Source organism: Pseudophryne corroboree, chromosome 1, assembly GCF_028390025.1.
Source record: "Pseudophryne corroboree isolate aPseCor3 chromosome 1, aPseCor3.hap2, whole genome shotgun sequence".
Classification (NCBI taxonomy): Eukaryota; Metazoa; Chordata; class Amphibia; order Anura; family Myobatrachidae; genus Pseudophryne; species Pseudophryne corroboree.
In genome coordinates, this window is record NC_086444.1 from 248,287,370 (window position 1) to 248,302,649 (window position 15,280).

The 15,280-nt window shown below is 47.1% G+C and overlaps 1 protein-coding gene across 1 annotated transcript in view; it reads left to right on the forward strand.

Annotated features, from left to right (window-relative positions):
* Window positions 1–1,145: 1,145 nt before the first annotated feature.
* TNFAIP8 (TNF alpha induced protein 8) overlaps window positions 1,146–15,280 on the forward strand; it is a 229,263-nt gene continuing 215,128 nt past the window's right edge. Inside the window, exon 1 of the mRNA XM_063964184.1 lies at window positions 1,146–1,326. Coding sequence (XP_063820254.1) covers window position 1,326 — 1 coding nt within the window. The 5' untranslated portion in view covers window positions 1,146–1,325. The remainder of the gene's footprint in view (window positions 1,327–15,280) is intronic.

Consider the following 15,280-nt stretch of genomic DNA (forward strand, 5'->3'; position numbering starts at 1 on the left):
TGTGGTACAGCCTGATAGCAGCGGCTGTACCTGATGAGACTCACAGCAGCAGCAAGAGTAAGGAGGAGGCTGCATACAGAGACATCCTTCAGTTTTTTGCTAGATGAATTTGGTGGCGCCATCCAGGGTTCTGCACCCCTAGGTAGCCGCCTAAAGCTGCCTAATGGTAGAGCTGGTTCTGGTTGCTGTGCTGCTGGATTTACCAAGTTCCAAAAAGCAGTTATCCTACACTAGTCTAGTGACTACCTTTAGCCATTTTTTTAGGGAGAGGGATTTGGAGTCAAAGCAGTTCAATGACTCTACATATAGAGGGTGGGATGTACAAAAGCTGAAAATGCAGCCAAAACTCAGAAAATCCTGTTTTTTTTAAGTTTTGCCCACATTTCCAAGTCCAAAATGTGATACATTGTGGAGCTTGGAGTTGGTGGGATTCTTTTCACAATTCCACCCGCAAGGGATCCAGGCACGATCACGTAATACGGGGCCGTGCTGCAAGTCAGGGGGGCATGGACTCATGGTACGCCCCATTACCATGGCGACGCTTGCTGGGGGCGCGCAGCGAGTCCGGGGGTGTGAACGCGGCTCTCTAAGGGACAAGACCGGCCCATCGGCCCTTCTGGCTTATGCCAGAAGTGCCAGACGGCCAGTCTGGCCTGGCTCTCAGGTCATAAACCCAGAAGTCCTTCTATCGGAATTGTCAGCTCTTATCGGGAGAAGTCCAGTGAAGACTTTTTAGATCCCCTCTGCTGGACACGGCTAATGCCACCCAGAAAGGTTACATTATGCTTCTTGCCATTTGTTACTGTGAATGAGGTCCCTGTTCCCATTGTGGTGTATGGGGACAGCAGTAAACAGCAGAACTGGGAGAAGTGGAAATAAATGTAAACCCTCTTTTCCCGTGAGAAAGCCAGAGAAAGGGGTCATCACTGCTTCATACCATTGCAGGCTTTTACTAGCATTTATAAAGGGGATTGCTAGTAAAATAATTTCTTTATAGAACCAATAGGTAACTTTACAGAAAGTGCATGTGGTGATGGCAGTAGAAGCCTGCTGCTACCTAGCCCTGTGGCTCACAAAGCGTGCACTGATGGTATTCTGCCGGTGACATGCGGCTACACGCACAGTATGTATGTAGTATGTGTACACTGTACAGGGGCTGTGTGTGTGCATCCGCCCTGCCGCTCTCCCCGGCTCCTCCCTCCCAGCACTAACCCCACACGGACTGTGCTCCCGCTCCGGGCCGGTGCTCTGTGACTCTGCTGCTGCTGCTGCCTGGACGAGGCTACTCATTGCCGGACGTGCGGTCGCCCATCCCTTGTGCACACAGTAAGTAGCCGGAGCTCTCACGTTCTGCCCCTGGCAGACACTGAGCTGTGCCATCTGCCCACACCTGGAAGCGGCATGTCTGCCCTGCCTGTCAGCCTCCCCAATAACGGGATACAACTTTCTTCCATGGCTGGGCGCCTGGTGCGGGGCAGCACCTATCGGGATAAGCCGCTATAGTAAATGTAGCTTCTGCTGGTAGGCTATAGAGCCCCGGATAACGCAGTCAATGTCACCAATGCAGCATGTGTATCCCATAGCGCTGAGTAGCGAGTGCTGGTATCCAAGGTGTGTAATTATATGTGTGCGCTAGATGCGGCGACAGCTCCGGATGCCATTGCTCAGGTGTGTGTGTGTGTGTGTGTTATCCGGCTCTGCAGCGCTTTATGTACCCACTGATGGTGGCTGCAATACTTTGTGCAACTGATCGGTGTATATAGTTGTATACCTTACAGTACACAGGTGGTACACGTTATATATCTGTATAGAATTCTGAGTTCTGTGCTTACAGTCTGAAAGTTCTGATTTCATCATGGTGAAATCTTAATGGTGAGTACTGATGTCCTTACTCTGCTTATTAGCGCGAATTGTGTGTATTGTGGAACATCTAGGGCAGTAAGTAGCCCCATTCTCCATGGTCCACCACAAGCACTAACATCCATGTGACATTGCTTTATCACAAGTCATTGGGGTAAATTTACTAAGCTCCCGATTTTGACCGAGATGCCGTTTTTTCATCAAAGTGTCATCTCGGTAATTTACTAAGCAATAATCACGGCAGTGATGAGGGCATTCGTAATTTTTTGCAAGTCCAAGAAAAAAATTACGAATGAATACACCATCGGTCAAAACGCGGCTGTTTAAGTATGAATCTCGGTAATTTACTAAGAAGTGCAAAGCAAAAAACAAACAAACACTGCCGTGAAAAATTACAACTCGTAAAAAAGTGCTAAAAAAAAACAGACCTGCTTTTTTTTTCCGTGATTGGATAGGCATGCAGGGATCCATGAGATCCGTGCATGTATATCAGTGGGAAGGGGTGGGAAAGTTGTTATTTTATTAAAATAAATTGCGTGGGGTCCCCCCTCCTAAGCATAACCAGCCTCGGGCTCTTTGAGCCGATCCTGGTTGCAGAAATATGTGGAAAAAATTGACAGGGGTTCCCCCATATTTAAGCAACCAGCATCGGGCTCTGCGCCTGGTCCTGGTTCCAAAAATACGGGGGACAAAAAGAGTAGGGGTCCCCCGTATTTTTAAAACCAGCACCGGGCTCCACTAGCTGGACAGATAATGCCACAGCCGGGGGTCACTTTGATAAAGTGCCCTGCGGCCGTGGCATAAAAAATCCAACTAGTCACCCCTGGCCGGGGTACCCTGTGGGAGTGGGGACCCCTTCAATCAAGGGGTCCCCCCCCCCAGCCACCCAAGGGCCAGGGGTGAAGCCCGAGGCTGTCCCCCCCCATCCAATGGGCTGCGGATGGGGAGGCTGATAGCCTTTTGTGATAATGAAAAGATATTGTTTTTAGTAGCAGTACTACAAGGCCCAGCAAGCCTCCCCCGCATGCTGGTACTTGGAGAACCACAAGTACCAGCATGCGACGGAAAAACGGGCCCGCTGGTACCTGTAGTACTACTACTAAAAAAATACCCCAAAAAAGACAAGACACACACACCGTGAAAGTAAAGATTTATTACATACATGCACACAAACATACATACATACTTACCTTATGTTCACACGCAGGTCGGTCCTCTTCTCCAGTAGAATCCAAGGGGTACCTGTTGAATAAATTCTACTCACCAGATCCAGGGTCCCAGGCTCCTCGGGGTTTCCATTTGTAATCCACGTACTTGCATAAAATAAGAAAACGGAAAGCCGAGCCACAAACTGAAAGGGGCCCCATGTTTTCACATGGGACTCCTTTCCCCGAATGCCAGAAACCCACTCTGACTGATGTCTAAGTGGGTTTCTTCAGCCAATCATGGAGCGCCACGTTGTAGCACTCTCCTGATCGGCTGTGTGCTCCTGTACTGTATGACAGGCGGCACACGGCAGTGTTACAATGTAGCGCCTATGCGCTCCATTGTAACCAATGGTGGGAACTTTCTGCCCTGCGGTTGACCTAAAGTGACGTCACCGCTGAGCAGAAAGTTCCCACCATTGGTTACAATGGAGCGCATAGGCGCTACATTGTAATACTGCCGTGTGCCGCCTGTCATACAGTACAGGAGCACACAGCCGATCAGGAGAGTGCTACAACGTGGCGCTCCCTGATTGGCTGAAGAAACCCACTTAGACATCAGTCAGAGAAGGGTTTCTGGCATTCGGGGAAAGGAGTCCTATGTGAAAACATGGGGCCCCTTTCAGTTCGTGGCTCGGCTTTCCGTTTTCTTATTTTATGCAAGTACGTGGATTACAAATGGATGCCCCGAGGAGCCTGGGACCCGCGATCTGGTGAGTAGAATTTATTCAACAGGTACCCCTTGGATTCTACTGGAGAAGAGGACCGACCTGCGTGTGAACATAAGGTAAGTATGTATGTATGTTTGTGTGCATGTATGTAATAAATCTTTACTTTCACGGTGTGTGTGTCTTGTCTTTTTTTGGGTATTTTTTTAGTAGTAGTACTACAGGTACCAGCGGGCCCGTTTTTCCGTCGCATGCTGGTACTTGTGGTTCTCCAAGTACCAGCATGCGGGGGAGGCTTGCTGGGCCTTGTAGTACTGCTACTAAAAACAATATCTTTTCATTATCACAAAAGGCTATCGGCCTCCCCATCCGCAGCCCATTGGATGGGGGGGGACAGCCTCGGGCTTCACCCCTAGCCCTTGGGTGGCTGGGGGGGGGGACCCCTTGATTGAAGGGGTCCCCACTCCCCCAGGGTACCCCGGCCAGGGGTGACTAGTTGGATTTTTGATGCCACGGCCGCAGGGCACTATATCAAAGTGACCCCCGGCTGTGGCATTATCTGTCCAGCTAGTGGAGCCCGGTGCTGGTTTTAAAAATACGGGGGACCCCTACTCTTTTTGTCCCCCGTATTTTTGGAACCAGGACCAGGCGCAGAGCCCGATGCTGGTTGCTTAAATATGGGGGAACCCCTGTCATTTTTTTACCCATATTTCTGCAACCAGGATCGGCTCAAAGAGCCCGAGGCTGGTTATGCTTAGGAGGGGGGACCCCACGCAATTTTTTTTAAGGATTTTACAGTGTTTAATTTAAAAAAAAAAAAAATGAACCCCAGCACGGATCACACAGATCCGGCCGAGATTCATTGTAAAAAAGTCGGCAGTGTTTTGCTAATCACTGCCGTAAAAAAAAAAAAAAAAACACGAATGACATCGACATCGGAACAAAAGAAAAACCCGAATACGGCAGCTTAGTAAATCCGTCGTAACAAATTCAAAAAGTTGCAGTTTTACACTTTCGATGTCATTCGTGATTGAACTTTGACCTGAAACGGGAAAATACGAATGTTAGTAAATTTACCCCATTGTGTTAACTCCAAGGACTTCATGTGGTACTGCAGAGGCTTGGTTTGGTGTGTTCGATTTACCTTTCACCCAAATATTGTGTAAGCACATGTGTGTGTTATATATATTGTGCTCTACAGATACTGTATACAGAACACATACAGTATGTGGAAACTGCTCTAGAAAAGCCTACAAATCACACCCTGATGGTAATAAGCATGGGAGTAGTTGTACATTGTAATTAGTCTAGCTTAGAACGGCTCTGGGTCATTACTGTGCATGTTACTGTAGCAGAGCATCTCTACTTACGGTACTTGGAACTTCAAGTGCTGGTCAGTTACTGTGAAAGTCTACAATTAGACTGTTGTATAATGATTAAATGTATAAAGCTGTCATCTAAACAAGACCATATACAGGTTGAGTATCCCTTATCCAAAATGCTTGGGACCTGAAGTATTTTGGATATGGGATTTTTCCGTATTTTGGAATAATTGCATACCATAATGAGATCATGGTGATGGGACCCAAGTCTAAGCAGAGAATGCATTTATGTTTCATATACACCTTATACACACAGCCTGAAGGTTATTTTAGCCAATATTTTTAATAACATTATGTATTAAACAAAGTGTATGTATATTCACATAATTCATTTATGTTTCATATACACCTTATACACACAGCCTGAAGGTCATGTAATACAATATTTTTAATAACTGTGTGTATTAAACAAAGTCTGTGTACACTGAGCCATCAGAAAACAAAGGTTTCATTATCTCACTCACAAAATTCCGTATTTCGGAATATTCCGTATTTCGGAATATTTGGATATGGGATACTCAACCTGTACTCTTTCTTCCAAGCCATATATAGTAAAAGTACCAATGTTTCATCTGAATAAGCAATCATTGTTGATCCAGCCTACATGCACTGTTCATGCAGTCCCTTCATTACATATAAAGCGCAGGCACCCCTGTGCTTTCAGCTACTAGATTGAAAGTGGTAATTATTTAAAATACAAAACCAGGTTAGTTCACCCTTTTACAGTTTTGCTGATTTAAATCTAGAGACTAAAACACACCGGTGACTGCAACTTGTGTCCTATTACAGTTACCCCAGTCTTCTTCTTATTGAAAATTATGTAAGATCTATTTTCAAATGTATTCATTGATACTGGTTTATCAAATATATTTTATTACTAAATTGAATGCCTTTATTGACCTTGTTATCAATTAACTTTGTTAATATTGTTTATCTGGATAAAACATAATTTATATAAGATCTCACCCCTATGTACAAAACTCAGACAAGCTTTGCATTACGGACCTATTAGTTTTACACCATCTTCAGGTGGTGTACACCGCATTAAGCCTATTGAGGTTTACTCACAGTCTGAGAGAGTTCTTCCGATCCCCTCTGGCTGGCTCAAGAACCTGAAATACCCCTTTTACACTGCCTGAAATATTCTGGGATTTTGCATGGGAGTGCACAAAATCCCAGGATTGCAGGTGGTGTAAAAGGGTCCTTCTCCAAAACTCCGGGTCCATTTTCCCGGGAATCCAACCTGGCTTGCGAGCAGGTTTGTACACTGATAAGACCCGGGATAGGAGGCGGTGTAAATCTGTGAGCTGGGTCATTTGACCTGGTAGCCATTTACAGCATGGCAGACCTCCCGAATTGCAGTGTCTGGCGGGCAATCGGGAGGCTGGGGGTCACGGCGCATGCTGTCTATGCAGACAGCAGCGCCGTGCTGGTTGCCATGCAGCGCCTGAGGCTGGGGACACAGCGCATGCTGTGTATTTAGACAGCAGCATCGTGTCTGGTGCCCGGCAGAGCCGGAGGCTGAGGGCAGCACAGCAGCTTCCAGATTGCTGGCTTTGCTCCCAGCGTGATGCTCTGGAGTCCCAATCTGCAGGGTTTCCCGGCGCTTGGAGATGATGTCATCTCTAAGCGCCGTCCCACAAGACACTGTACCCAGGTGCAGTGTAAACGGTTCCCGGATGGGGACTGCTGTGTAAAAGGGGGGAGTCCCGGTCTGACTTGGCTTTGAACCATGTTCTAAATCCTGGTTCAGATCTGGGACTTTGGTGTAAAAGGGGTATAACCTACAGCACAGGTTCTCAAACTCGGTCCTCAGGACCCCACACGGTGCATGTTTTGCAGGTCTCCTCACAGAATCACAAGTTACATAATTAACTCCACCTGTGGACCTTTTAAAATGTGTCTGTGAGTAATTAATACACCTGTGCACCTGCTGGTTTACCTGCAAAACATGCACTGTGTGGGGTCCTGAGGACTGAGTTTGAGAACCACTGACCTACAGTATACCAGGGAAGTTAGCAGAGACAGTGGTTATTGCTACCACTATCCCTGTGTGATAAGTTTAGTACATAGCAGGGGTTCAGTATGATTTTCTGGCGGATGCCGGCCATCAATATACTGACAGTGGCATCCTGGCCTCCAGTATGCCGGCAGCGGGTGGCGAGCGTAGACACCCAGGAGTGGGAATAGCCCTGTGGCGCCGGTATTGCCAGCAGTCAGGATTCCGGCATTGATATCCTGAATGCCAGGATCCCGACAGCCGGCTAATTAAACATATACCCATACCATGGATATTTCTCTAACGTCCTAGAGGATGCTGGGACTCCGTAAGGACCATGGGGAATAGACGGGCTCCGCAGGAGGCATGGGCACTTTAAGAAAGACTTTGGACTCTGGGTGTGCACTGGCTCCTCCCTCTATGCCCCTCCTCCAGACCCCAGTTTTAGAATGGGTGCACTGCAGGGAGCTCTCCTGAGTTTCCTGCTTAGAAAGCATTTTTGTTAGGATTTTTTTCTCTTTTTCAGGGAGCACTGCTGGCAACAGGCTCCCTGCATCGAGGGACTGAGGAGAGATGAGCAGACCTACTTAAATGATAGGCTCTGCTTCCTCGGCTACTGGACACCATTAGCTCCAGAGGGAGTGAACACAGGTTCGTCCTGGGCGTTCACCCCAGAGCCGTGCCGCCATTCTCCTCACAGAGCCAGAAGAAACGAAGACAGAAGACGTCTCAGGCGGCAGAAGCCTTCGGTGCTTCACTGAGGTAACGCACAGCACCGCAGCTGTGCGTCATTGCTCCCATACACCTCACACACTCCGGTCACTGTAAGGGCGCAGGGGGGGCGCCCTGGGCAGCAATAAAACACCTCTCCTATGGCAAAAATCTATATACATGTACAGGTGGACACTGTACATGTATATAAAAGAGCCCCCGCCATTTTTTAGTAAGTTTGAGGGGGACAGAAGCCCGCCGCCGAGGGGGCGGGGCTTCTCCCTCAGCACTCACCAGCGCCATTTTCTCTCCACAGCACCGCTGAGAGGAAGCTCCCCGGACTCTCCCCTGCTTGACACACGGTGAAAGGGGGTTTTAAAGTAGAGGGGGGGCACATTATTGGCGTTTTTACATTAAGCAGCGCTACTGGGTAAACAATCTGTGTTTTTCTCCAGGGTTATATAGCGCTGGGGTGTGTGCTGGCATACTGTCTCTCCAAGGGGCCTCAGGGGGAACCTGTCTTCAGAAAAGAGATTCCCTGTGTGTGTGAAGTGTGTCGGTACGTGTGTCGACATGTTTGACGAGGAAGGCTCACCTAAAGAGGAGGGGGAGTGCATGATGGTCAGGTCGCCGTCGGCAACGCCGACACCGGACTGGGTGGATATGTGGAATGTTTTGAATGCAAATGTAAATTTACTGCATAAACGATTAGACAAGGCTGATGCTAGGGATCAGTCAGGTAGTCAGACCATGCCTGTCCCTGTGGCACCAGGACCTTCGGGGTCTCAAAAACGCACCATATCCCAGATCACTGACACTGATACCGACACAGATACTGACTCTAGTGTCGACTATGAGGATGCAAAATTACAGCCAAAGGTGGCGAAAGGTATTCGTTACATGATTATTGCCATTAAATAGGTTTTGCATATCACTGAGGAACCCCCTGTCCCTGACATGAGGGTACACATGTATCAAGGGAAAAAGCCTGTGGTCACTTTTCAGTCCTCCTTTGAACTAAGCGACTTCTGCGAAAAGGCTTGGGAATCTCCAGATAGGGGACTACAAGTTCCCAAAAGGATTCTTATGGCGTATCCCTTTCCACAAAAGGACAGGATACGATGGGAGTCTTCGCCGAAGGTAGACAAGGCGCTGACACGCTTATCCAAGAAGGTGGCACTGCCTTCTCAGGATACAGCTTCCCTCAAGGATCCTGCTGATTGTAAGCAGGAGGTTACCATGAAGCACATTTACACACATTCCGGTACTATCGTTAGACCGGCTATGGCATCGGCCTGGGTGTGTAGTGCTGTCGCAGCATGGACAGATTCCTTATCTACGGAACTTGACACCCTAGATAAGGATACCATTCTAATGACCCTAGAGCATATCAAAGATGCTGCTTTATATATGAGGGATGCTTAAAGAGACATTTGTTTACTAAGCTCCAGAATAAATGCTATGTCTATTTCTGCTAGGCGACTCCTGTGGACCCGACAGTGGACGGGGGATGCAGACTCAAAGCAGCATATGGAGTCGTTGCCTTACAAGGGGGAGGAGTTGTTTGGAGAAGGCCTCTCGGACCTTGTCTCTACTGCTACGGCCGGTAAATCGAATTTCTTACCTTATGTCCCCCCGCAGCATACTAAAAAGGCACCTCATTATCAAATGCAGTCATTTCGTTCCAATAAAAGCAAGAAGGTACGTGGATCGTCCTTCCTTGCCAGAGGAAAAGGCAAGGGAAAAAAGCTACATGCAGCTAGTTCCCAGGAGCAGAAGTCCTCCCCTACATCTGCAAAGTCCACCGCATGACGCTGGGGCTTCCCGGGGGGAGTCAGCTCAAGTGGGGGCACATCTACGATTTTTCAGCCAGGTCTGGGTTCACTCACAGGTGGATCCCTGGGCTATAGAGATTGTTTCTCAGGGATACAAGCTGGAATTCGAAGACGTGCCTCCTCGCCGGTTTTTCAAATCGGCTCTGCCAGCTTCCCCGTCAGAGAGGGAGATAGTGTTGACTGCAATTCAAAAATTGTATCTTCAACAGGTGATAGTCAAAGTTCCTCTTCTCCAGCAAGGAAAGGGGTATTACTCAACCCTGTTTGTGGTCCCGAAACCGGACGGTTCGGTCAGGCCCATTTTGAATCTAAAATCCCTGAACTTATACTTGAGAAATTTCAAGTTCAAGATGGAATCGCTCAGAGCGGTCATCGCCAGCCTAGAGGGGGGGGATTGGATGGTGTCCCTGGATATAAAGGATGCATACCTTCATGTTCCGATTTTCCCTCCTCACCAGGCATTCCTGAGATTTGCAGTACATGACTGTCATTACCAATTTCAGACGTTGCCGTTTGGGCTTTCCACAGCCCCGAGAATTTTCACCAAGGTAATGGCGGAAATGATGGTGCTCCTGCGCAAGCAGGGTGTCACAATTATCCCATACTTGGACGATCTCCTCATAAAGGCGAGATCTCGGGAGAAGTTGCTGGACAGCGTGTTGCTGTCGGTGAGGATGTTGCAGGGGCACGGCTGGATTCTCAATATACCGAAGTCCCAGCTAGTCCCTACAACGCGCCTGACCTTTCTGGGTCTGATTCTAGTCACAGACCAGAAAAAGGTTTTTCGTCCGATGGAAAAGGCTCAGGAGCTCATAGCCCTGGTCAGGAACCTATTAAAGCTAAAGAAAGGTTTCAGTACATCACTGCACGCGTGTCCTGGGGAAGATGGTGGCATCGTACGAGGCCATCCCCTTCGGAAGGTTCCATGCGAGGACCTTTCAATGGGATCTACTGGACAAATGGTCCGGGTCCCATTTACAAATGCATCAGAGGATCACCCTGTCTCCCAGAGCCAGGGTATCTCTCCTGTGGTGGCTGCACAGTGCTCGCCTCCTAGAAGGCCGCAGGTTCAGAATTCAGGACTGGATCCTGGTGACCACGGACGCAAGCCTCCGAGGTTGGGGAGCAGTCACACTGGGAAGAAATTTCCAAGGTCTCTGGTCGAATCTAGAGACTTGTCTCCACATCAACGTCCTGGAGTTGAGGGCCATATACAACGCCCTACGCCAGGCGGAGGCATTGCTTCGGGACAAACCGGTTCTGATTCAGTCAGACAATGTCACAGCAGTGGCTCATGTAAACCGCCAAGGCGGCACAAGGAGCAGAGCGGCCATGGCAGAAGCGACCAGGATTCTTCGCTGGACGGAAAGCCATGTAAGCGCCCTATCGGCTGTACTCATCCCGGTGGTGGACAACTGGGAAGCGGACTTCCTCAGCAGGCACGACCTGCATCCGGGAGAGTGGGGACTTCATCAAGAAGTCTTCGCACAGATCGTGGGTCGGTGGGGACTGCCTCAGATAGACATGATGGCGTCCCGTCTCAACAAAAAGCTAAAGCGGTTTTGCGCCAGGTCAAGAGACCCTCAGGCGGTAGTGGTGGACGCTCGAGTGACACCTTGGGTGTTCAGATCGGTCTATGTGTTCCCTCCTCTACCTCTCATACCCAAGGTGTTGAGAATAATAAGACTAAGAAGAGTAAGAACAATCCTCATTGTTCCAGATTGGCCACGAAGGACTTGGTATCCGGATCTGCAAGAGTTGCTCACAGAAGATCCGTGGCCTTTTCCTCTAAGACAGGACCTGCTGCAGCAGGGGCCCTGTCTGTTCCAAGACTTACCACGGCTGCGTTTGACGGCATGGCGGTTAAATGCCGGATTCTAACGAAAAAAGGTATTCCGGAGGAGGTCATTCCTACCCTGATCAAGGCTAGGAAGGACGTGACATTGAAACATTATCACCGTATATGGCGAAAATATGTTTCTTGGTGCGAGGCCAGGTCTGCTCCTACGGAGGAGTGCCATTTGGGTCGTCTGCTTCACTTCCTACAAACAGGAGTGACTTTGGGCCTAAAATTAGGGTCCATAAAGGTCCAAATTTCGGCTTTATCCACTTTCTTTCAAAAGGAATTGGCTTCTCTACCTGAAGTACAGACATTCGTGAAGGGGGTGCTGCATATTCAGCCTCCGTTTGTACCTCCGGTGGTGCCGTGGGATCTTAATGTGGTATTAAGTTTCCTCAAGTCACCTTGGTTTGAACCACTCACAACAGTGGAGTTGAAATATCTCACTTGGAAAGTGGTCATGTTGTTGGCCTTGGCTTCTGCGAGGCGTGTTTCGGAATTAACGGCTTTGTCACATAAAAGCCCCTATCTGGTTTTCCACGTGGATAGGGCAGAATTGAGGACTCATCCTCAATTTCTGCCTAAAGTGGTCTCTTCTTTTCATATGTATCAACCTATTGTCGTGCCTGTGGCTACACGGGACTTGGAGGATTCAGAGTCCCTTGATGTGGTCAGGGCTTTGAAGATTTATGGGGCCAGAACAGCGAGGGTTAGGAAAACTGAAGCGCTGTTTGTTCTGTATGCGGCCAACAAAGTTGGCGCGCCTGCTTCAAAGCAGACTATTGCTCGCTGGATCTGTAACACGATTCATCAGGCGCATTCTACGGCAGGATTGCCATTGCCTAAATCGGTTAAGGCCCATTCCACTAGGAAGGTGGGCTCGTCTTGGGCGGCTGCCCGAGGGGTCTCGGCATTACATTACAGTCTCGGCAGCTATTTGTTCGGGGTCAAACACCTTTGCAAAGTTCTATAAATTTGATACCCTGGCTGAGGAGGACCTCCTGTTTGCTCAAGCGGTGCTGCAGAGTCATCCGCACTCTCCCGCCCGTTTGGGAGCTTTGGTATAATCCCCATGGTCCTTACGGAGTCCCAGCATCCTCTAGGACGTTAGAGAAAATAAGATTTTACACTTACCGGTAAATCTATTTCTCGTAGTCCGTAGAGGATGCTGGGCGCCCGTCCCAAGTGCGGACTTCTTCTGCAAGACTTGTATATAGTTATTGCTTACATAAGGGTTATGTTATAGTTTCATCGGTTTAGACCGAGACTATGTTGTTTGTTCATACTATTAACTGGGTAGTTATCACAAGTTATACGGTGTGATTGATGTGGCTGGTATGAAACTTGCCCTGGGATTCCCAAAAATCCTTTCCTCGTACTGTCCATCTCCTCTGGGCACAGTTTCTCTAACTGGGGTCTGGAGGAGGGGCATAGAGGGAGGAGCCAGTGCACACCCAGAGTCCAAAGTCTTTCTTAAAGTGCCCATGCCTCCTGCGGAGCCCGTCTATTCCCCATGGTACTTACGGAGTCCCAGCATCCTCTACGGACTACGAGAAATAGATTTACCGGTAAGTGTAAAATCTTATTTTTCGTTCAGAATGAAAATGTCCGTTGCCGTAAGGATTTCTAATAATCTCGGCAAAGATAAAAAAAATAAAAAAAAGTGTTGAAATGTTACTATGTTCTCCTAATTATGAGGCAGACGCAATGTCTGAGTAACTTGCGTTACATGCTGTGGGTGATTTTTGTTCCTTTTTTTTCCGGCATTTTTGTACAAATCAAAGTTGTAACGTTTTTCAAGTGTTCTGAATAACAATGGAAAAAAACCTATAACAGAACTTGTGTAAAATATTAACTGTAGCGGATGAGAAGTGAAAACCTTCTGGTCTGTTATAGTGTAGAAATTACTTTTGACCTTTTTAATATTAGTGTAACCGTCACTTACAGAGTAAAAAAAACCTTGTTCTGATATTCCCCTTCTCTCTTGGGTGAGTACCAGATATATCTAGCAGCTAACCTGAAAGTCTCTATCTCTCCGCCCCCCCTCCTCCCTCCTCCCTCCTCCCTCCCTCCTTTTCTGTTAAACACTGTTCTGGATTCCATCAAGTACGGAAGTGTTTCTGCAGTGGGTCTGATGTTATAAGCCTTCTTGCAATGAAGAGATTTGTTTGCTTTATTAGAGTACTTGATCTGTTTTATTTTGGATTTTTAAACCATTTCAGTATTTTAAAATATGTAATGAGTATGGGGTTTTGAGCATGGTATAACGGTGTCATCTCTTACAATATTTGACTAAAGAGTTGTCCGTAGAGAGGAAGTGACCAAATACTGTCAGCTAGTACAAAATGTGTTGTGTAACACTATATAGCACTGTACTGTAATCTAGTTAACCACTTCATGACCAATGCAGCCTTTTTCCGTTTGTGAGGTGTCTGTTTTTGTTTGGAACAACCTGTATGGTTTCTTTTTGGGTTTATATTTTTAATATATAAGGTGCCAATAATCCATCTCTCATAGGGGTGTTTTAATCATCCCATACTTTCTACAAAAATAAACATGGTAAGGAAGTCCAAGGTTACACAAAAGGATCCAAATGGATCCCTCCACCCATGTTCGTCTCCTTCTGCTGACGACTGGTTCGTTGTGCGCACATGTGACCCAAGTCAGACTCGGCAGTGCTAAGTATCACCGGATACCAAAGTACCTGTGATAGGAATCGTGGAGACAGTGAATTGTACCGGTGATGTTATATCCACCGCTGCTTTTCGCAGCAAGTTAGATACCGAATTATCGGGGTCATCTGTAGATGGTTCTCTTGCATACATGCATCCAATTGACGGATAGAAGACGGAGAGAAACAGCCAAGATTTGTCCACGGAATCAACTGGACAGACATAAAGATGCATATGGTTAAATTACAGCACCTGTACTTATCTACTAACATGACAGGAGCTGATTGGCTGGTACTTTATCACTCTCCAATGCTTTAGTACATCTCCCTCTCTTCTCTCTTTAAATTTATAGTTTTCTGAAACCTGGTACTGCAATAAAGTGCAAGTAGAACCCTGCTATTTACAGGATGGTAACTTTGGAAACGGTGGTTTATATCGCTAGACCCATTTAGCTGTTTTACGTGCCTTAAAGTAAACACCAGTGCGCATGAGGCATAAAGCTGGCCACACACAGCCGAGGGCCAGGCTCATTACCTGACTTTGTCCCACACAGCCGTCATTTATGGATGTTTATTTTCGTTATATTGAAATGAGCTTTAGTTACTGTCATTTTTTATATCGTCATTATCTCATGATTGAAATATATTTGTGGTAACTGGAAACATGATCAGACTACAAACTGCAATAAGGATTAAATCTGTATATATACAGGTGTGTATTAACAGCACTCTAATTGCGTGTGTGCTGTATTTTCATCTCTTTGCAGTCTTGGTTTAGCCAGCGTATGACCAGTCAGTCAAGGTTTAGGCTAACTGCCCGGATCAAAGCTTGAATGAATAGTGCAGCTTAGTCTTCATTTATTCTGACTTTGTAAAGAGATTATATGCACATTTGTTTCAGACTAGGAAATAGTGAAATGAAGTGACCCGATGTTAGTTGCATTATAATGAGAACGCTGACCTGTGCTCTTTATTTAGCTTTGTGACATCAGCAAAATTCTGAAAAAAACATGGAATAGAAGTTGAAAGTATCCTTTTTCAATACAAACCCTTTTAAAATGTATACAGTACTTAACCTACAGTTACTTTATACTTAATGTGATTGGCTC